This window comes from Camelina sativa, chromosome 6, assembly GCF_030686135.1.
Source record: "Camelina sativa cultivar CO46 ecotype springtype chromosome 6, ASM3068613v1".
Taxonomy (NCBI): Eukaryota; Viridiplantae; Streptophyta; class Magnoliopsida; order Brassicales; family Brassicaceae; genus Camelina; species Camelina sativa.
In genome coordinates, this window is record NC_141885.1 from 16,284,917 (window position 1) to 16,302,994 (window position 18,078).

Genomic DNA, 18,078 nt, shown 5'->3' on the forward strand with positions numbered 1-18,078 from the left:
TAATACATGGATAATATACTTCATCTATAATCAATTATAATAACTATTAAAAGCTTGTTATTTAATTTATTATGGTAATAATACTAACATAAAAATAACATTTTGTTTTTATATGATTATGTTAATAAGTTATATGTTTAATAAGTTATATGTTTTTTCTTTTAATTAACTTTATATTAATTGATATGTTTTTTTTTGTCAAATTAATTGATATGTTTTTATAGCCTTTTTAGAATATTTTACTTATATTGTTTCTAAGAAATCGATATAACTTTGACTTGTATATTTGTAAGTAAATTTTAGTGAAATTTTTCCTTAAAATAGTATGTAATTATTTAATTAGTATTTGATATTTAAATTTGTGTGAAAAATGATGATATATCTAACTATTATTCAAAAATTGTTTTTTTTAATATAATGGCATGTTAATGTAATTAAGTAGGAAATTTAAGGGTATTTTGCTAAAATTTGTATATAGCTCTCTAATGACGATACATCAGATTTTTCAAGAGTGTGCTTCTCTGTTAATTTATAGGGGATATTTTGAGGAAGATATTTTTCTAACGAAAAGCTGAAGTTGGATATTTGAATTGTAATGACCTTTCTTCGAGAAAGAAATGAAAATCTGAACCTTCAAGTTAGGTAATTTTGATCCAAACCAAACTTGTGTTTTCGGTTTGGGATTTGCGCAAACAAGTGTCTATCATCGGTTCCATGACTCTTTTGACCTCTAGGTGATAGATACATAATCTAAGCCGGTAGATAACAAGAGCTTTACCACCTAATACTACTTTTTTGAAATTAAACTGAATTTACATTTGCTGTAATTGAAATCTTTTTAATTTATGTTGTATCATCAAAAATCACCAAACTGCTTTTTTTTTTCCTGAATAAAAATAATTTTTTTTCCCCCTACAGAAAATTTTTGGATCAAAATCTACAGTAAATTTACAACAGTTATATTAAACCTCTGTCCACGACTGATGATACAACCATAAAATTTTCATTTTTAAGTGTGATTGTGTAATGTGATTAATTTGTCTGAACACTAGTCAATACTCGTAATTTAAAATCTTTAACTAAAAAAGTTGTTAAAAAACAAGAAATTAGTATTTATATATCTTCTTCACACCACAAAAGCAAGGGGAAGGAAGCTCCAAAGCTCTGCAAATTCTACCCAAAAAGTTACTGTCAGATATAAAAAACTTAGCAAATTCTAGAGCACGAGTCCAGCGAGTTCGCCACCACGAGTTCGGCGAGTTTTGCCTCATCCCTTCCATGGCGTGAATTTCATTTCTTCTTTCCATCTTCCACGGCAAGAAGAAACTTACCTTTTCTTCTTTTTTTATTCTACAGTTTCCCTCAAATTCATAGATTTGTGCTTCAGCTCATCCTCTATCTCTTTGATTCATAAGTGAAACAGAGAATTATTGTGTTAGTAGTGAGATCTAAGTCCTCTTCTCTTTTTTTTTTTTTTTCTTTTTTCTCTATAGAGAGTAGCAATTAGGAACTTCAATCTTCAGTTTCATCTTAACTTTGAATCTTTCATTACATTGTTTCCGATTTACAAAGTTTGACTTATTATCTTTGGTTTTAACTTCAGTCACTTTCTTGTTCAAGATTCTTCAATTGGGTATACTAAAGTTTCGAAATTTCTTGGTTTCCAACATTTAAAGTTTTATGTTTTGATCCTTGAAACCTTAAGGCTTTTTGCTTCGTTGGTCTACTATGATGATGATGGTGTTATAACTTTGTCCTGTTAATGTCGATTCTATGTGGTTGTTGCCCTCTTTTAGAATGTGTCTACTGTCTTGGCTGTGCACGTTGGGGTTATAAACGCTGTCTTTACACTGCTGGTCACGACAGTAAAGATTGGGGCCTTGCAACAACTGATGAGTTCGAACCGGTTCCTCGGTTTTGTCGTTATATTTTAGCTGTTTACGAGGATGATATCCGAAACCCGTTATGGGAGCCTCCAGAAGGATATGGGATTAACCCTGATTGGTTGCTTCTAAAGAAGACTTATGAAGACACTCAGGGTCGTGCTCCAGCTTATATACTGTATCTTGATCATGTTCATCAAGATATAGTTGTCGCGATCCGGGGTTTGAATCTGGCGAAAGAGAGTGATTATGCAATGCTTTTGGATAATAAGCTTGGTGAAAGGAAATTTGATGGTGGTTATGTGCACAACGGGCTGTTGAAGTCTGCTGGTTATGTGTTAGATGAGGAATGCAAAGTTTTGAAAGAATTGGTTAAAAAGTATCCGAGTTATACTCTGACTTTTGCTGGACACTCACTTGGATCTGGTGTTGCTACAATGTTGGCTTTGTTAGCGGCTCGTCATCCTGATAGATTGGGGAACATTGATAGAAAGAGAGTTAGGTGTTTCGCTATTGCTCCTGCGAGGTGTATGTCGTTGAATTTGGCTGTTAGATATGCTGATGTGATCAACTCTATCATACTTCAGGTGTGTCTAAATTTCCAAGACAAGTTTTTGGCTTATGCAGTATGGTCTAAAAGTTGTGTGTTTTAATCTGTTTCCTTTAGGATGACTTCTTGCCCAGGACAGCTACACCTCTAGAAGACATATTCAAGTCTCTTTTCTGGTAAGGCTATCTTATCATGTTTCAGATAATCATCTGTGTTTTCTTGGAACATTCGCTCAAGTTCTAGTCCGCTAAGTACGGCAAAACCCCCAAAAATATGTCTTTTATATTTGGCATGTTTGTCTGGGACAATTTAGGCTTTTTGGTAGTCTTGTGTTCTCATGATGGAGAGTTCTCTTTTGCTAACCAAGAGCTTTTGTTAGTTCACTTTGTCCTGTAGAACACCTTTCATTACTCTCCTTACTTGTAATGGCTTTGTGCTTAGTATTTTGGGTTTTGTTTTTTTTTTTTTCTGTGGACAGTTTGCCATGTTTGCTATGCATAAGGTGCATGAAGGATACATGTGTTCCAGAGCAAAAGATGCTCAAAGATCCTAGGCGGCTTTATGCTCCTGGTCGCATGTATCATATCGTTGAAAGAAGGCCTTGCAGGTACATAACACACAAATCTTTAGATTTACACATATAACTAAAAAGGACCATGGCTGTAAAGCAACCCACAATCTTAACAGTACGAGCTCACTGCCATCATCATGATTCATGTGAGCTAAATGTGTTTTCAAGTTGACCTTATTGGTAATTGTTTATTTACAGATTAGGAAGATATCCACCGGTGGTGAAGACAGCAGTGCCAGTAGACGGAAGATTCGAACACATTGTTCTTTCTTGTAACGCAACTTCAGACCACGCCATCATCTGGATCGAACGAGAAGCTCAGAGAGCTCTCAACGTAAGTGTTCATTATCAACCTCATTCAGTCATTTGATAACAATTCCTCTTAACAGGTTACTATGCTAATTTGCCTCTGTATATTTCTTCAGCTAATGTTGGAGGAGGATAAAATGGAGATCCCAGAGAAGCAAAGAATGGAGAGACAAGAATCATTAGCCAGAGAACACAACTTGGAGTACAGAGCAGCGTTAAGACGAGCAGTAACTTTAGATGTTCCTCACGCAGAGTCAATGTCCTCTGAGTATGGAACATTCGACAAAGCTCAAGAAGACGAAACCGAAGAAGAAGAAGAAACAGAGGAAGAAGAAGAAGAAACAGAATCGATTGCACCAATGATGGGTGAATCATCATCCTCCTCCTCCTCTCTTAGACCATCGTACAGGAAAAGACGGAACCGTGGAGTTAGTTGGGACGAACTAATCGAAAGTCTCTTTGAACGAGACGAGTCTGGTAACTTGTCATTCGAGAAATCAGATTTGCATCAATGATCAAGATTTGTTGTGTTCTCTATCTATGTGAATAATATTGTATTGTGTAAAAGATAGTCGTTCATTACAACCTTCATCATACAGACCACATTGGTCTGAAGTTTTTATTACAGAAGATTTCTCCTAAACTTCCAAATCGGACTTTAGGGTTTTATTTCTTTGGTTGAGGAAGAGAACAAGAAGATCTAAAAGCTTCTACCTGAGACTGACACTTCGAGTGATCTCCTTTGTTTTCTTCTAAACATTTCTTCAGCGCCTCCACATCGCACGATGAAGCTATCTTCTTTGTCTTCACCGTGACATTTTCTTGTTTCTTCTCTTCTCCCATCGTCGTCGCCGTCGTCTTTGTTAAAGGACTTTTGTTTTTCGCCGCCGAAGAAGATGTGATTCTGATTCTGTTTTTGTTTCTCTTTCCCCAAAACGACACCGTTTAAATTGAGTAAAACGTGTAATGTTATAGGCTTCTCGTCCAGCGTGAGGCCCATCAGAAATCTGACGAGGAGACTTTCTAATTTTTAAACGACACCGTTTAAAGTTCTTCTAGACGCCGCCGTATTGGACAAATCACAAGCTTATTTTGGTTTCTTACCTCTTAAACACGCTACAAGCCTACAACCCTTGTTTCCAGCAATACCAACATAAGGGGGATAGACATTAAATTTGGTCTTTGATATTTTTTCTTGCAGTGTTTGTGTTTTAGTAATTGGGGTTATCGCAAAGATTTATGTCCTTTCGATTTTATAGTAAGTAAATATTAAGCTTCTGTTCTGTGGTCATATTTAGTCTACACAACTCTTGTCCAAACACTACAAGATCACGCATCATATCTTAACAATGAAGATCCGCCAGTAGCGGTCGCAGAAGCATCTGTGGGAAAACGCCACAACGGCCAACACCAAACATACCTAAACCTTCTGCCTCTGTCTTCTGTAGACTCTGCTTCGTCCAGTTGGCGGTAGAGATGTTCAATGCGGCTGAGAAGCTCAGCTATTCTTCTCTCAGACAATCGCAGAGACCTCTCAGCTGCCTCTTCTGCTGCCATTGCAGCTTTGGACAAATCTTCTTTCAGTTTTAGTTTTCCATCTGAAATCACCAATGCTGATCTCAGCTTCTTCACCTCAGCCTTTAAAACCTCTATCTGATTGTAACAATTATATCATTTGTTAGTTATGGTTGTTTGTATTGGATTTAATAATAAGGTTTTCTTTTAGTTTGGGAATATTGAATGAAACTTACGAGGTGATCTCGTACTTCGACTTCACGCTGCCCTGCTTCAACTTCTAGTTCACAAGCTTCTCTCCATCTACTTACTTCTGATTCAGTTTCTCTTATTGCTTTCACTAGCTCTTCCACCTTTTAGTAAGAAAATCATGAAAAAAATGAGAAAACATATAGAGGAAGACAGAAGCTATTGACCAGCAACTAACATTACGTTTTGAGCAAGATACTTCTCTCGGTTTTGCAGCTTGTCGATATATACCGTGTTCTCTGCTATTTTCTTAGTTTGTTCCTCTGTCAATTTCTTTAACCGCTCTTCTTCTAACCTGTCGAAACAACAAGAAGATTGCAACTCTCTTTATTTTATCAGACGTTTCTCTAGAAACACTCACCTTGCATCTATCTGTTGAGTTCAAGAAATAAACTTACCTTGTATCATCCAACGATATCTTTAGTTGAGAGATCTCTTGCCGTAGATTCTTTATTGTCTTCTCTATTGCTATAACCTGTTCTTGCCGTAGATTTCATTATAGTTAAACCGGTGTTTGGTTTCTTGATGCTAAAACAAAGAAACACAAGACTATGAGTAAAGTAATAAACATACCACACCATTCTCTTCTTCGTCCTTCACAAGGGTTCCTGTTTCTGAGCTTTCCTGTGATGGTTCCCCAAACCCAAAACCAAAACCTATCCTCTGCAACCCTCGTCCTGCTATTTGCAGCAAAGCCGATCCCTTCTGCTCATTCATCTCTTTCAATTGCTTCTCTGCAGTTTGTTTCTCAGACAAAGCAGCCCTTAACAAGACATTGATGTCTCTGTTCTCCTCTTCCAAAAACTCCACACTTCTACTTAGCTCCATCTTCTTCTTCTCCATAGTTCCCATGAACGTCTCTAACTTTGTTTCAACCTCCTTGACTAACTCCAAAATTGACTTGGAATTGCATTCCTCTGTTTCAATTTTTTCACCTCTTCCTCCTTCTGGAACATCCTCTTCGTTTAAACATCGGATCAATTTCGACAAGCGATCTTCCACAGATCCTACGAGTTCCGCAGTTTTCGTAAGTACTCTGGATTTCTCCTTCGTCTCTACTTCCAATTCACAGACTCTTTCTCTATAAACTTCAAGATCTCTCTTCATTTCCTTCCTAACCATCCCAGTCTCATAAATTCCAGCTTCAAGCTCACGGTTTCTTCGCCTAAGTGCATCTCTCTCGTAAGACAACTCACGGTTCGCTCTAATCAAATCAGTCTTCCGATAACTTGCTTCGAATATCTGGCTTCGGAGACGGAGATAGTCAGAGTCTAACGAGGAGTGATACCATTGTCTGAGGTCGTTCTCTTGATCGGAGATAGGAGAATCCGAGCGGTTGACCGTGAAATCCATGGGAGATAATGATGATGATGGTGTTTGGTGAAATTCTCCATAGGTGAGGACGCAAAGAATGTCTGATGACTCTGAGTTGCCTACCTAACAGTCAAACGCTTTATACTGTATTATCTTTTTGGCGGGCAAAAGAAACGACGTCGTAATATGTGTATCAACGTCTAATACAGAGAGATTGGTAAGAACTTTAAATATGTTTACAGTAAGTAAGCTTCCTTTAGTATTATATAACTGCGACATATATATATATATGTAAGGCTTATATATATTCCATACGTTTGGGGGGTGACTTTACACAGTGACAATCTAAAAAAATTGGGAGTTGTTAATGCCTGCAGCAATATTTGCGTCTGAGAAAGAAGGCAAAGAAGTAAATCACCATTGGTTTTGCCAATCTTGGATAGCTAGATGAAGAGCGTGATTAGGTATGAGATTGCAATCTTCCATCTTCAGGTTTGTCATCGGTGACGTATCGTGCCCGTTCGCTAACCATTCTCTAATCGCTTCTGCTTCGTAAGTGAACCCATCTGCTGCTATCAATGGATCTTTCATCACTTCCTGTGATGCCAACAAAACATTAAGTTAGATTTGTGTCTTTATACCCTGATCAAACTCTGTTTCGGCTTTCTTTCATACTCACCTGGAAAATGGGACAGAGGTAATGAGAAGGAGGCTTGCGTGGAACTTTTGGGTCAGCGTATGATGTTTCTGATGAAGGAACTTCTGGTGCCTTCATTCGATCTATAAACCGTAGAACCACTGCTAAGTCTGGTCGGTTCATTGGGTTTTTCTTACAGCAACGGATGGCTATATTAGCTAGCTTTTTGCCTCGTGCGATTGGCCAGTCTCCTGCTGAATTATCCAGAACTGCACTGATGTTATCGTTCTCCACAGCGCATTTGACGTCTCTCAGTATGCCAGAAACAGGTCTTCTGGTGAGAAGTTGAAGGAGAATGATCCCAAACGCGTATATATCTGATTCCAGAGTCATTTCCCTGGAAACAAAGTAATGTGGATCTACGTGAGGATCAGTTTTGTCGAATCCATCAAGCGGAATCAGCTGAGAAACCCCATAGTCGTTGATTTTGGTGACGAGATTGGAATCCAAAAGAATCTTAGATGGCTTTAGGTTTCCATGAATGATACAAGGAATGTTTGAATGAAGAAATAGGAGGGCAGAGCATATCTCAGAGGCAATCCTGATCCGAGATTCCCATGAAAGTGCAGGAACGTTGTTCTCAGATGCAAAGCAGTCTTCTAGGCTTCCGTTAGGAATATATTGGTAAATGAGAGACCGAGACTCTGGACAAGCACCCATCAGCGTTACCAGATTTGGATGCCTTACCCTGCTTAAAATTTCCACCTGAAATCCAAAATATAATCAGAATTTGTAAGATGTGTATACATATATCTATATAATTAGTTTTGATTTTATACAGACATAAAGTCCTTTACCTGACGCTCGAACTCAAAGTGATTCAGGGATCCATATGAAGGTAACATCTTCACAGCAACTTGAAGATGTTGAAGATTCCCTTTGTAAACACTTCCGTATCTGCCTTCTCCAAGTTTCCAGGATTGATCAAATTCGTTAGTAGCCTCATTGATTTCCAGAAAAGAGTACTCGAGCATTTCTGACCCGGAAGAATCTCCAGTATCTCCTTTAATAAGTCTTCTCAGTGCGTTCACTTCCTTTACTGCGTTCTCATGATCGATTCGAATCTCATCCCTTTTCTGCCTAAAACTTTTCAAGAGCTCCATAGCCGTATCAAATTTCTCACCATGTTCTCTTTCCAAGTCTTGTAGTTTCCTTATCTGACTCTCTAACTTAAGATTTTGACCCTGAACCATTTGAAGTTTTTTCATGAATCCGTTGTTCTGCTCCATTACCATTTTTACTTCATGCTTTTCTTTTTCCAGAAATTCTTCCAATTTCTTTCTTTGGCTCGACTCCTTAATACATAAGCCTTCCAAGGCTTTAGCCTGTGAAATGACATGATAATAAAGTTTAAAACCGGGAAAACAAGTTTGACAAAGTGCCAGCTTAAGAATCTGCAACACTGGCATCAAGCCATCAACTATTCAACCATAACTCTTGACATAAACATATATAACGCCACCTAAGGAAAAATACATAACGCCCTTATGAATCCTACATGGATCTATCAAGTGAAGATGTTCTGTACCCAGTATTAGCAATCTACAAGTCCCCAGTGAAATATTTCTTCATGTAAAGCTTTTTTGCATGTGGTAACAAGACGTACTGATATAAACACACAAGGAGATCGAGAATCATCTGCATATCTTTAATAACTGAGAAATGGATGGGAATATAACCTTGCATAAAGCTTCCGTGGTACTGGCATCCTCTTTCCATTTGTTCCCATCTTCCCCATAGACCGTTCTCTCTGATTGGCCAATATCATGCATGGATTTGTCATACCTATGAACTTTGCGGGCTACATCCCCTTCACGCTCTTTTTCCTGAAATTCCGCAGGATTACCCGATTACCAGGTGGATAAAATGCTAGCTCATACGAAAAAAGTATACATCATCATGTTCACTTAAAGTAGAGCTTTCAATATATTGCAAAGACAAAATTACTCGTAAATCGTTTCGTTTCAAAACATTTTTTCATAAATCGTTTTCTTTTAAAACATCATTGTCTTATCGTTACTGCATAATCAGTATCATCAGTAGAAAAGTAAAGATGAAGCAAACTCTTACCTCAACATTTGAGGTAGTTAATGTATCTGAGTCAGCCAATTCTGGGCTAACCGGCTCTGGACCAACCGGCTCTCCGATGGAAGAACTTGAACCTGAAGAAAAATGAGGAGGTGGTCTTGGTTCTACCTTCTCTCTCTCCAACTGACCTGTGTCTTTATCACCATCTGCACAATTCTGTAACAAAGTTACACGCATAGGCAGATAAACCTGACTGATAACAAAAGATATGATATGCAGAGGGACCTTGCAAAATCCAAGGAAACTGCTACCTTGTTCAAGGAGGCTACGCCAATATCGTAATCTTCTCCTCATATAAGAGGATTCCAATTTTTCTGATTTCCTCGTCTCAGTATCTGAATCCAGCTGTACCAAGGGCGGCATTGTTTGTCTGTTATTACTATCCTCATGTGACGCCCTATTTTTGAGAGTGTTTCGTTTAGCTAAATGATGAATAGAGGTAGAAAACAAAAACGAATAGTAGAAGCAGTTGGTTGAAGGTAGTAGACCAACTGAGGTCCAGAGCCAAAGTCCAACATATCGAAGTTTCAATAGATGTATCTTAAATAGTTACCTTATTCACTCTTTCTGCAACTTTTGAAAGGAAAAGAAACTTACCTTGTAAAAATAAGGTAACCTTTACATAGAAACCAGATATGGCATGCATCAGAAGATTTTTTGCAAACGAACATAGCTTTCTTGGACTTTAGATCCGTCATTTTCCTGGCATTTCAAATGTAAATTGATTATTTATATTTTAGAGGTAAAAAAAATTGAAAAGCATAAGATAAAATATAGAATCATATCTTACCATGAGTAATGCTTATCTGATGCCGCTCCCATAACTAACCACTTAATTTTGTGCCGAGCAATTAGGTCTACGATACCTTCCTCGATATTTTGGCCCGCAATGCAAAGTTTACCTGTTTGAATCTAAAAAGAACTATGTCAATTCTGACTAGGAGGAATGCCTAATAATTTGATGAGTCTAAGCTCTAGACTTATGAGTTATGACGACACAAGGTTTTTCCAAGTCGGGTTATATCATTATATGAACAATCATATCCACCAAAAAACCACATGAATATTGAAAGTGAACAGCTAACTGATGGCTTGTGTGAGACTACACAATCAATAACATTACGCAGAGAGAAGTGATACCTCAGTTTCAGATAAGAGGTTGAGATAAGAATTCATAAGCTCATCAACTTTAGGTTTCTCAACGCGCTCAATCACCTTGACATCATGCTTTTTAAAGCTTCCACCAACAAGTTTCTTGTGCGCTGCAGGTAAAACAAGTCTTAACATTGGCTAATCTAATCAAACATTATAACCACACTTACAATATATAGAAAGGTTCGATTCTATCTAAGGTTTTATAATCCAACAGACAGATCTATCTATATCATAATTCACAATTCACCAGAGAGAACTAAATTAGAAAGTGAGAAAGAGAAGAAGAGGAAGATCTCACTCCAGGAGGCAGGACGAGCAGTTCGATGAACGTAAAGCAAGCAAATCTTCTTGCCGGAGAAATTACGCGCCGCCCATAACACAGTGGTTTTGCTCCTCTCCACATCTTCCGCCACCGCTACGAAGATCGTCTCATCCACATCTAAGACCAGTTCTTCTACACCGATTTCTCCCATATTAATTTTTTCTCCCCTCTTTTTTTTTTTGGGGGGGTCTCTCACTCTCTAAGCATTTTGTTCAATTCTTCTCCATATTGCAAAAGCGACTTTACTAAAAAAAACAAACAAAAAAGTAGAACTCGTGAGATCCTTTTTATTTATTTATGGTTCTGACGAGTCGATGACTCGGTTTATGAGTCAACCGATTTACCTACAATTGGACAAAGAGAGGAGGATAGAAAGAAAAGAAAAAAAAAATTGAGTTGCTTCTTCAATTTTTTTATGAATTAGTCTGAGAGAGTCTCTCCTAACACAAACCAAGAAGAGGTCGTCTAAAAAAACTCAAATTGTCCTAATTTTGCGACACATGTAAATTGGAAATTTTGGGACATCTTTTGACAAATGTTAAAACTTCCATCATTTTTATTATATAAAAGGAAAGTGTGTGTGGGTGTTACACATTAATGAAAAAGACATTGCTATTTTTCTTACAAATATACTAAAAATTCAAAAAACTATGTAATGGATTTGTTTCTTAGTATAAAAACAAACAATAATAATTAATAAATCAACAAGGAAAAAAAAAAAATAAATACTACAATTTTGTTTTGGATTTGGGAGCGAATGAGCAATTAGGTGGACCATCAGAATCCAAAATCTGTCTAACAACAAGATTCCTTGCACGATTGATAGTCATGAAACACAAGTAGATATGTTCTTCAAGCTCATCAAGTTCTTCACCAAAGCTTTCTTCACATCTTTTCAACTCTCGACCCACTTCTTCACTCCCTCGAACCCTACCCGACCCTCTCCCTACCCAAAACTCAGCCATCACTCGAACATGGTCCACTTCGTCGTTTATCCGTGTTACTAGTCTGCTTATCGTGTCTAAATCACGGCTTAATATGTAAGTACCTTTCGCAGCCACGTCGAGCCGAGCCGCTGTTTTCGTTAGCTTGTTCCTTAGACCGGCTGGTTTGAATCGACCGGTTAGAAGAGTTGGACCGGCTATAAACAAAGCGAAGGCGTGAGAGGCTATGGTTACTATCAATGTAGTGGTTAGAGCCAGAACGAGGAGCCCTGAGCTATGAGTTAGTCCGTTGATGAGCTTGAGTTTAGCTCGTGTCTTGTCTCGGCTGGACTCTAACCGTTTTAGCAAGTCTAGACAGCCGCATCTGATTAGCTGGATCCGAGAACCCGACGAGATAAACGGCTCGAACCATCTTGATAGCTCAGTGAACTGGTCTATAAGAGCCAATGAACTATGATTCTCTGTTTGAAACTTAGGTTTTAGAGACTCGTATTTAGAACGAAGACGATGGATGTTTTTAAGTAGTAGCGTGCAAAGCAAGAAAGCGTTTGCGGTCTCCAAGAAGTAATCAGAGAGAAGAGTTCGGGCGGTTCGTCCAACCCGGGATACATCCAGTATCCGGGTTATGGCATTCGAATCAGGGTCTAGGAGATTGTGTGCGAAGAGGCGATATGACATGAGACGAGCTGCTGTGGAGGATGATTCGATTGGTGATGATGAGGAAGAAGACACGGTGGATTTTTTACGGCTTAAATGTATGACTCGTGTCCAAAACTGATTGTATGATTCTGTACGGAAGGCGTTTGCATATTCTTCTCGGACATCGACATCATCTTCTTCTTTGGGACTTGAACTACTAGCCGAAGCTATATCAATTAGTTACAAATTAAAATGTATTAGAAGAAAGTACATGATAAAAAAAAAAAAAATGTCAGTAGTATTTTTACCTGTAGATGCGAGAATCCTTTTGATCTTTGATGAAACTTTTATTCCCATCTTCAAGATCTTGAATGAAGCAAATTCTTTTTTGGTTTTGAGGAATGAAGCAAATTCTTTTTGGTTTCGAGGTGTTGTTGGGAGAAGATAATGAGAACGACCAGAAGGTACTTTGTTATTTATATAGTCCTTCGAGTGATATGTTATTTTAATGAAACTTAGAATAGTTACTTCGATTGCTAGAATAAGGATAGCCAAGGATTTTTTTGGGAAAATTGTTAATTTTGTTAAGTACTTGTAGTAGGAGTGAAGAAATCAAATGAGTGGGATGCTTGCACGTAATATAAAATAGAACCTTCAAGTTCAAGTGAATACACGTCGTTATCATCAAAATGTAAAAATATATCCATTGTATGGAAAGTCTTTACACATACTTATATAAGTCATGTTTGCCATAACGGGATGGTATAAGAATAGAGAGTTTATCTAATTTGGTTGTCTATGAGAATTGGACAAAAGAATCAAGATTTACTTAGTAACATAATTCATATTGAGTTGAACATTATCTTTAAAAAACATTAATGCACCTTTTGAAGAAGCAGGACATATTGTCGGAACAAAAGATACAAAACTATGTGTCCGACTCACAAACCAAAGAAACTCAAGTTTCCAAGAATGTGTTGGTGGTACAAGAAGATAACTAAGTTATTTGCCGGTGATTCTTCTAAACCCGGTGTAAGTAGATGAACCAATGAAAATGACAGAGACAAAAAAGAGAAGATATTGTACGCATTTTAACGTTTGACCCATTGGAAGCTCTTTCTTGCCTTGGCTTTTCCAGGTTTCTTCCTTTCCACAACTCGTGAGTCTCTTGTCAAAAAACCAGCTGAAACATATCGAAGATATAAAAAGCTCTGAGATCAAAACCATTCAATCCAACAGACATGAATACACAGAGACTGACTATCAAATGAAAACATTTTGGACAACAGTATATTGCATCTATGCTAAAAAAATCATCAAGAGGACTACACAATTTTCATAAAGCTAAGCTGTGTATAGTAGTATCTTGGTTACCAGCTCGAAGCGGTGTTCGCATATCTGGTTCCCAGTTTTGCAATGCCCTGCTGATACCCAACTGAATAGCTCCGACTTGACCTTTAAACCAAACATGTGAGTACACAGAGTAACAACGGTTAGAACAGACTACTCTGTTAACTTATGACCAAATCCTCTAGCGTACACTTGCTAGTGTGTAAACAGAGATTCGAACTCTGAGTGACTAATAGTAGAAACAAGATGATTGTGGAGGGATTTTTTACCTGTGGTACCACCACCTTTAACAGTGCACTTAACATCCCAACGACCCAAGGTTTTGGTTTCAGCAAGTGGGCGTAGAAGAGCAGCACGATGATCAAGCATAGGGAAATAGGCATCAAATTCTTTTTCGTTTACATGAAATTTTCCTTCCCCAGGTTGAATCCAAACACGAGCAATGCTACATTTTCTTCTTCCGGTTCCATAGGCTCTACCTGTTTCGTCAACCTGTCTTATCCGTGCTTTGGCAATGTCCTCTTGCATCTGGAGTTCTATATCAGCTCTTGAGGACTTCTTCGAACTTTTCTCACGGCGCAGGTTTTCAATCTCAGTCAGAGGAGGCAATCCTTTGACTCCTTGGAAATCCTTCAAGGCTATTAAACTATCTAGCATTTCATCTGTTATACCCGACTTAGCAATAAGGTCTCCAAATGCTCGATCAGGACCTACAATAGCATGTTCCAAATCAGTAAAACTGCAAAACTTACACTCCCTTTGGTATCTTACTAGCAACAAAATAAACTATTATACTGAATTTTTCAATTCGTTGAACTGACTACTGTTCATAGCAAACTAATAATAGAAACCACGCATTAACGAAAGCAAGTATCAAACTACCTACTTAAGACACAACTCTTTCTACCCAAATACTCATATCTCTTAAACCTCTGAGCTTACTCCAAAAACAAGCATATCGTTCAAAAAGCAAACATGCCTATCAATAGATAGATTACATAACCTTGGTACTTGAAGGACCCTCCCATCCAAATCTAACCTTAACAATGCAAGTCATGTGATCAAATTTGCCATCATTATTAGCTACTCACTCGTTCCCTAATTCCAAATCTAGTCAAATATCCAAAGTAGTGGTGCATTGCATTATTAAATCCAAAAACCTCAAAAATTCCCAAGAATCCTCACCCTTGATAACCTCAAGAAGCTCCTTCTCCTCTTTCTCAATCAACTCCTTCTTCACACGCTCTTCCTCCGCAAATTCCAAGCTGTTTTCAAAGTTAAACGGCACCTCACCACCAGTGTCAAACACAACACCTTCCTCCTCCTCCTTCAAATTCCACGGCTTAGAACCTTCCCATTCATTAGACTTCACATCTCCGCTCGCCCCAAATCCACTCACCACCTCGTTTCCAGCACCAAACACGCCTTTATCATCTCCCTCCTCCTTCATATCCCATCGCTTACTCTCCTCCAAGCCATTACCCCTCCTCTCGCGTCCAGTTTCAATCCCTGGACTTACTTCTCCACCAGTATCAAACACAACCTTATCATCTTCCTCTTTTATATTCCATCTCTTCGGCTCCTCCGGCCATTTCCCTTCTCCACCGGATCCTGCAACTCCAGAAGAGCCCCAAGAATCATCGGAAGAGAAAGGACCGGACTTGTCGTCGTTTACACCAGTAAAACTCCACGGAGCATCATTCCGATTACGCCCATTCCCATCACCATTTCCTCCGCCACCGCCGCCGCTACTGTTAGTCGAAAGCGGACGAATAAACGATGAGAAGATCTGAGAATTTGATTTGGATGAAACTAGGGTTACAAGACGTAGATTCGAAGGTCTAAGGAAACGAGAGAGCATGATGTGTGAAACACGAACACTGAGAGAGAGAGAGAGAGAGAGATTCACAGATTTGGGAGTTTCGCAAGAAGAACGGTTAGGGTTTTTACTCACAAATCTTAATTCTTAAACAGTAACAAACCGGTCCGGTTATTTCGGTTTATTCCGGGTTGATTAATCACTTTAATTTTTGATTTTGACACAAATAAGAAGAAGCCGTCTTTTTGCTTTGCTTTGCTTCTCTCTATCTGCGCTTCTTCTTCTCCGTCGAGTCTCTCTCCCGGAGATAATCGAATCGCATAAACTCAATTCGCCAATTTAGCTGAATCGAGATGGTTTACATCGATACGTGGGACGAATTCGTGGATCGATCTGTTCAGCTTTTTAGAGCTGATCCCGAATCTGTAGGTTAATCTTCTTTGTTTTTTTTTTGCGTAATGCTTCTCGATTTCATTCATTACGGTTGATTTGGATCTCGTTTTTTTAACTGGGAAATTTGGATAAACCTCTGTGCTTGATTTTGAATATCCTCGTGTTGGTCGCAATCTATATGTTTTCGATTACAAATACATAATTTTGTTCTCTTATGGATTTGGATTGTGGTGCAGACTCGGTATGTGATGAAGTATAGACACTGTGATGGCAAGTTGGTACTCAAGGTTACTGATAACAAAGAGGTAATTGAATGTGCCCTGTTCTCTGTGGATCACTGCTTCTTGGAGTTTTTATCTTATATAGTAGATACTTCCCTCAATTATGGAATTCAATAATTACTATTGAAGTTGATAATCTGATTCGTGTTTTGATTGTATGAATCTTGTTTTGGAGAATCTTGGTTCCATGATGATGATGATGTCTAGACTTATCTTTTTTCATGTTGGTGTTGACTGTACTTTTGTTGTAATTATGTGGTTACTTTGTTTTGGTGAATGTGATTGCTAATAGGCTTATATTTCTTATTTTACTTACGTCTTGAATGAATTGCGTGGCAGCGATGGGTTAGTTAGATGAGCAGACCTAGTTAACTCTTTTAGAGCAATTGTTTTTTAGCAGTGGATGTTGAAACATGTTTTGTGTTTGTTAGCAAACATGTTTTGTGTTTGTTAGCCAAAGTTTGGTACTTTAGAACTCGTTGAGAGCTATGCGGATTTTGGCGTAAATCATTGCATCAACTTCTGTGGTTAAATAGCTCTCCCCTTGTTAGTTAGGCTACTTGTTTCATCCATCCTGTGCATTCTTTTCATGTGAAGTATATGATATATTTTAAATTTCTACTTTTTTTTTGAACTTAGTGTCTCAAGTTCAAGACAGACCAAGCACAAGAAGCAAAGAAGATGGAGAAACTGAATAACATATTCTTCACCCTGATGGCTAGAGGACCTGACGGTAAACCTTCTTTTTTTGTGATCTTCATTTTTTTCCTACCAAAACGTAAAAGAGAGAATGAACTTCACAGTTGAATTATGCATATCATCTCCAAATGCTTGCTTGAGAGGAGATCTCCTATGCACACAAAAAAAAAAGAGAGGAGATCTCCTTTGTTTTATGGTGCATATGTGGTTCGAATCCTCACTGACTCTTATCGGGTTTGTTGGTGTATAATGCAGTTGATCTTTCTGAAGTCACCGGGAAAGAGCAAATGGAGACACAACCTGTGAAGAAAGGAAGAGGAAGGAAGCAATAATTCTGATGAATCTGTTTTTTGTTTTTCTTTGTTTTCAAGATTTTGATCCATTTTGTTGGATATTTTAAAGTTGGAGGTTGTTATATGGAAAATACAACTTTGATCCAAAATGCTAATCTTGTAGTCATATCATGTGTGGTTCTCTTCAAGCTTTGGTGCAATTTAGAGCATAGTTGTTCAAGATTTCATACTGCAATAACGTGTTACGTGTGTCTCATAAGTTCAATTAACATAATATATATATATATATACAGTAAATTCGGTACTATATGTCTTAGATAATTTCAACTGACTTATGATCATATACAGACAAAAATTTCTAACTCTTTGTTATGCAGAGAAATTAAAAGACTGCTCAATCTAGAGGAAAACACTTTACAAATGAAATTACAGAAACTAACCTATATATCCTACTATATTAATTGAGAAGTACAAATATAAAACTAAGCTTAAAATATGTAAAAATTTACATTCAATTGCCATTAGAAAAACTTAATTAGATAAATATTTTTAATTAAAAAACGAAAATAAGGACACATCAAATAAAATAAATTGTAGAAAAATTAAATAAAGATCTATTAGAATCAAAACTAATTTGTGTTTAAAAAAAACTAACTGATAAGATTTTGTTTTTACATGTTAGTTATATCATTTTACTTACTTCACTTCACAATTATAGCAAAGATTTCGTTTAACTGACAAAAATTTAAATAATTTTATTCATTATATGTAAATATTTTATTAACAGGTTTTCAATAAACATTTTTAAAATAGAAAAATTATAATATAAGCAAAAAAATTTAATCACAAACTATTATAAATAACAATAACAAAATAAATTATTACAAATTTTCATCAAAAAAAATTTAGCCCACGGTTTTCTGCAGGATAGTACCTAGTTTAATATGATACTAATTTACAATTTATTATAAATAAAAGCTAGTTATTTAGCTTATTAAAGTTTGAAA

At 37.3% G+C, this 18,078-nt stretch overlaps 6 protein-coding genes across 16 annotated transcripts; 2 read left to right on the top strand and 4 right to left on the bottom strand.

Moving 5' to 3' along the window:
- Positions 1–990: 990 nt before the first annotated feature.
- On the top strand, positions 991–3,956 carry LOC104791131 (uncharacterized). Of its 2 annotated transcripts, XM_087453117.1 has the most exons (6): positions 1,101–1,315; positions 1,797–2,470; positions 2,551–2,609; positions 2,912–3,040; positions 3,203–3,338; positions 3,430–3,956. In XM_087453117.1, the coding sequence occupies exons 2-6, from the start codon at positions 2,138–2,140 to the stop codon at positions 3,826–3,828; spliced, it is 1,056 nt and encodes a 351-aa protein (XP_087309243.1). In that variant the 5' UTR covers positions 1,101–1,315; positions 1,797–2,137; the 3' UTR covers positions 3,829–3,956. The 2 variants fall into 2 exon arrangements, with proteins under 2 accessions (XP_010515243.1, XP_087309243.1); XM_010516941.3 differs by having other exon boundaries at positions 991–2,470.
- Positions 3,957–4,537: 581 nt separating this feature from the next.
- LOC104791134 (uncharacterized protein At3g49055-like) lies at positions 4,538–6,430 on the bottom strand. Of its 2 annotated transcripts, none has more exons than XM_087453118.1 (5): positions 5,651–6,430; positions 5,476–5,552; positions 5,309–5,372; positions 5,065–5,181; positions 4,538–4,966 (listed from the first exon to the last, which is right to left on the bottom strand). In XM_087453118.1, exons 1-5 carry the CDS (start codon positions 6,428–6,430, stop codon positions 4,643–4,645), a joined length of 1,362 nt encoding a protein of 453 aa, XP_087309244.1. In that variant the 3' UTR covers positions 4,538–4,642. The 2 variants fall into 2 exon arrangements, with proteins under 2 accessions (XP_087309244.1, XP_010515249.1); XM_010516947.2 differs by having other exon boundaries at positions 5,261–5,372.
- A 115-nt stretch (positions 6,431–6,545) lies between these two features.
- LOC104791132 (U-box domain-containing protein 32) lies at positions 6,546–11,190 on the bottom strand. 9 transcript variants are annotated; one of them, XM_087453115.1, is made up of 11 exons: positions 10,998–11,190; positions 10,630–10,898; positions 10,317–10,438; positions 9,967–10,078; positions 9,774–9,878; positions 9,428–9,573; positions 9,159–9,322; positions 8,768–8,914; positions 7,886–8,413; positions 7,071–7,793; positions 6,546–6,988 (listed from the first exon to the last, which is right to left on the bottom strand). In XM_087453115.1, the coding sequence occupies exons 4-11, from the start codon at positions 9,996–9,998 to the stop codon at positions 6,806–6,808; spliced, it is 2,028 nt and encodes a 675-aa protein (XP_087309241.1). In that variant the 5' UTR covers positions 9,999–10,078; positions 10,317–10,438; positions 10,630–10,898; positions 10,998–11,190; the 3' UTR covers positions 6,546–6,805. The 9 variants fall into 9 exon arrangements, with proteins under 9 accessions (XP_087309241.1, XP_087309242.1, XP_010515247.1 ...); XM_087453116.1 differs by having other exon boundaries at positions 11,002–11,186; XM_010516945.3 differs by having other exon boundaries at positions 9,967–10,088; positions 11,002–11,186.
- LOC104791135 (UPF0496 protein At3g49070) lies at positions 11,190–12,783 on the bottom strand. The gene is made up of 2 exons (XM_010516950.2): positions 12,545–12,783; positions 11,190–12,463 (listed from the first exon to the last, which is right to left on the bottom strand). Exons 1-2 carry the CDS (start codon positions 12,591–12,593, stop codon positions 11,382–11,384), a joined length of 1,131 nt encoding a protein of 376 aa, XP_010515252.1. The 5' UTR covers positions 12,594–12,783; the 3' UTR covers positions 11,190–11,381.
- A 277-nt stretch (positions 12,784–13,060) lies between these two features.
- On the bottom strand, positions 13,061–15,525 carry LOC104791136 (small ribosomal subunit protein uS9m). Its single transcript, XM_010516951.3, has 4 exons — positions 14,772–15,525; positions 13,856–14,296; positions 13,611–13,691; positions 13,061–13,419 (listed from the first exon to the last, which is right to left on the bottom strand). Exons 1-4 carry the CDS (start codon positions 15,445–15,447, stop codon positions 13,328–13,330), a joined length of 1,290 nt encoding a protein of 429 aa, XP_010515253.1. The 5' UTR covers positions 15,448–15,525; the 3' UTR covers positions 13,061–13,327.
- Positions 15,526–15,623: 98 nt separating this feature from the next.
- LOC104791137 (signal recognition particle 9 kDa protein) lies at positions 15,624–17,259 on the top strand. The gene is made up of 4 exons (XM_010516952.3): positions 15,624–15,830; positions 16,035–16,103; positions 16,719–16,812; positions 17,034–17,259. The coding sequence occupies exons 1-4, from the start codon at positions 15,759–15,761 to the stop codon at positions 17,108–17,110; spliced, it is 312 nt and encodes a 103-aa protein (XP_010515254.1). The 5' UTR covers positions 15,624–15,758; the 3' UTR covers positions 17,111–17,259.
- The last annotated feature ends 819 nt before the right edge of the window (positions 17,260–18,078 follow it).

What these genes read in the sequence shown, in the direction of transcription:
- LOC104791132 (XM_087453112.1), bottom strand. Translation starts at nt 10,804, where the DNA reads ATGGGAGAAATCGGTGTAGAAGAACTGGTCTTAGATGTGGATGAGACG. An exon ending in TCAGATAAGCATTACTCATG is followed by an intron (nt 9,879 to 9,966) that starts GTAAGATATGAT and finishes TTGAAATGCCAG; the next exon opens with GAAAATGACGGATCTAAAGT. An exon ending in CCACGGAAGCTTTATGCAAG is followed by an intron (nt 8,414 to 8,767) that starts GTTATATTCCCA and finishes GTCATTTCACAG; the next exon opens with GCTAAAGCCTTGGAAGGCTT.
- LOC104791134 (XM_010516947.2), bottom strand. Translation starts at nt 6,430, where the DNA reads ATGGATTTCACGGTCAACCGCTCGGATTCTCCTATCTCCGATCAAGAG. An exon ending in ACGAAGAAGAGAATGGTGTG is followed by an intron (nt 5,553 to 5,650) that starts GTATGTTTATTA and finishes CGGCAAGAACAG; the next exon opens with GTTATAGCAATAGAGAAGAC. An exon ending in TCGAAGTACGAGATCACCTC is followed by an intron (nt 4,967 to 5,064) that starts GTAAGTTTCATT and finishes TGTTACAATCAG; the next exon opens with ATAGAGGTTTTAAAGGCTGA.
- LOC104791136 (XM_010516951.3), bottom strand. Translation starts at nt 15,447, where the DNA reads ATGCTCTCTCGTTTCCTTAGACCTTCGAATCTACGTCTTGTAACCCTA. An exon ending in GCTTCTTGAGGTTATCAAGG is followed by an intron (nt 14,297 to 14,771) that starts GTGAGGATTCTT and finishes ATGCTATTGTAG; the next exon opens with GTCCTGATCGAGCATTTGGA. An exon ending in TAAAGGTGGTGGTACCACAG is followed by an intron (nt 13,692 to 13,855) that starts GTAAAAAATCCC and finishes TTTGGTTTAAAG; the next exon opens with GTCAAGTCGGAGCTATTCAG.
- LOC104791131 (XM_010516941.3), top strand. Translation starts at nt 1,763, where the DNA reads ATGTCGATTCTATGTGGTTGTTGCCCTCTTTTAGAATGTGTCTACTGT. An exon ending in ATATTCAAGTCTCTTTTCTG is followed by an intron (nt 2,610 to 2,911) that starts GTAAGGCTATCT and finishes TTCTGTGGACAG; the next exon opens with TTTGCCATGTTTGCTATGCA. An exon ending in AAGCTCAGAGAGCTCTCAAC is followed by an intron (nt 3,339 to 3,429) that starts GTAAGTGTTCAT and finishes ATATTTCTTCAG; the next exon opens with CTAATGTTGGAGGAGGATAA.
- LOC104791135 (XM_010516950.2), bottom strand. Translation starts at nt 12,593, where the DNA reads ATGGGAATAAAAGTTTCATCAAAGATCAAAAGGATTCTCGCATCTACA. An exon ending in AAGGATTCTCGCATCTACAG is followed by an intron (nt 12,464 to 12,544) that starts GTAAAAATACTA and finishes TAATTGATATAG; the next exon opens with CTTCGGCTAGTAGTTCAAGT.
- LOC104791137 (XM_010516952.3), top strand. Translation starts at nt 15,759, where the DNA reads ATGGTTTACATCGATACGTGGGACGAATTCGTGGATCGATCTGTTCAG. An exon ending in TTAGAGCTGATCCCGAATCT is followed by an intron (nt 15,831 to 16,034) that starts GTAGGTTAATCT and finishes ATTGTGGTGCAG; the next exon opens with ACTCGGTATGTGATGAAGTA. An exon ending in GATGGCTAGAGGACCTGACG is followed by an intron (nt 16,813 to 17,033) that starts GTAAACCTTCTT and finishes TGTATAATGCAG; the next exon opens with TTGATCTTTCTGAAGTCACC.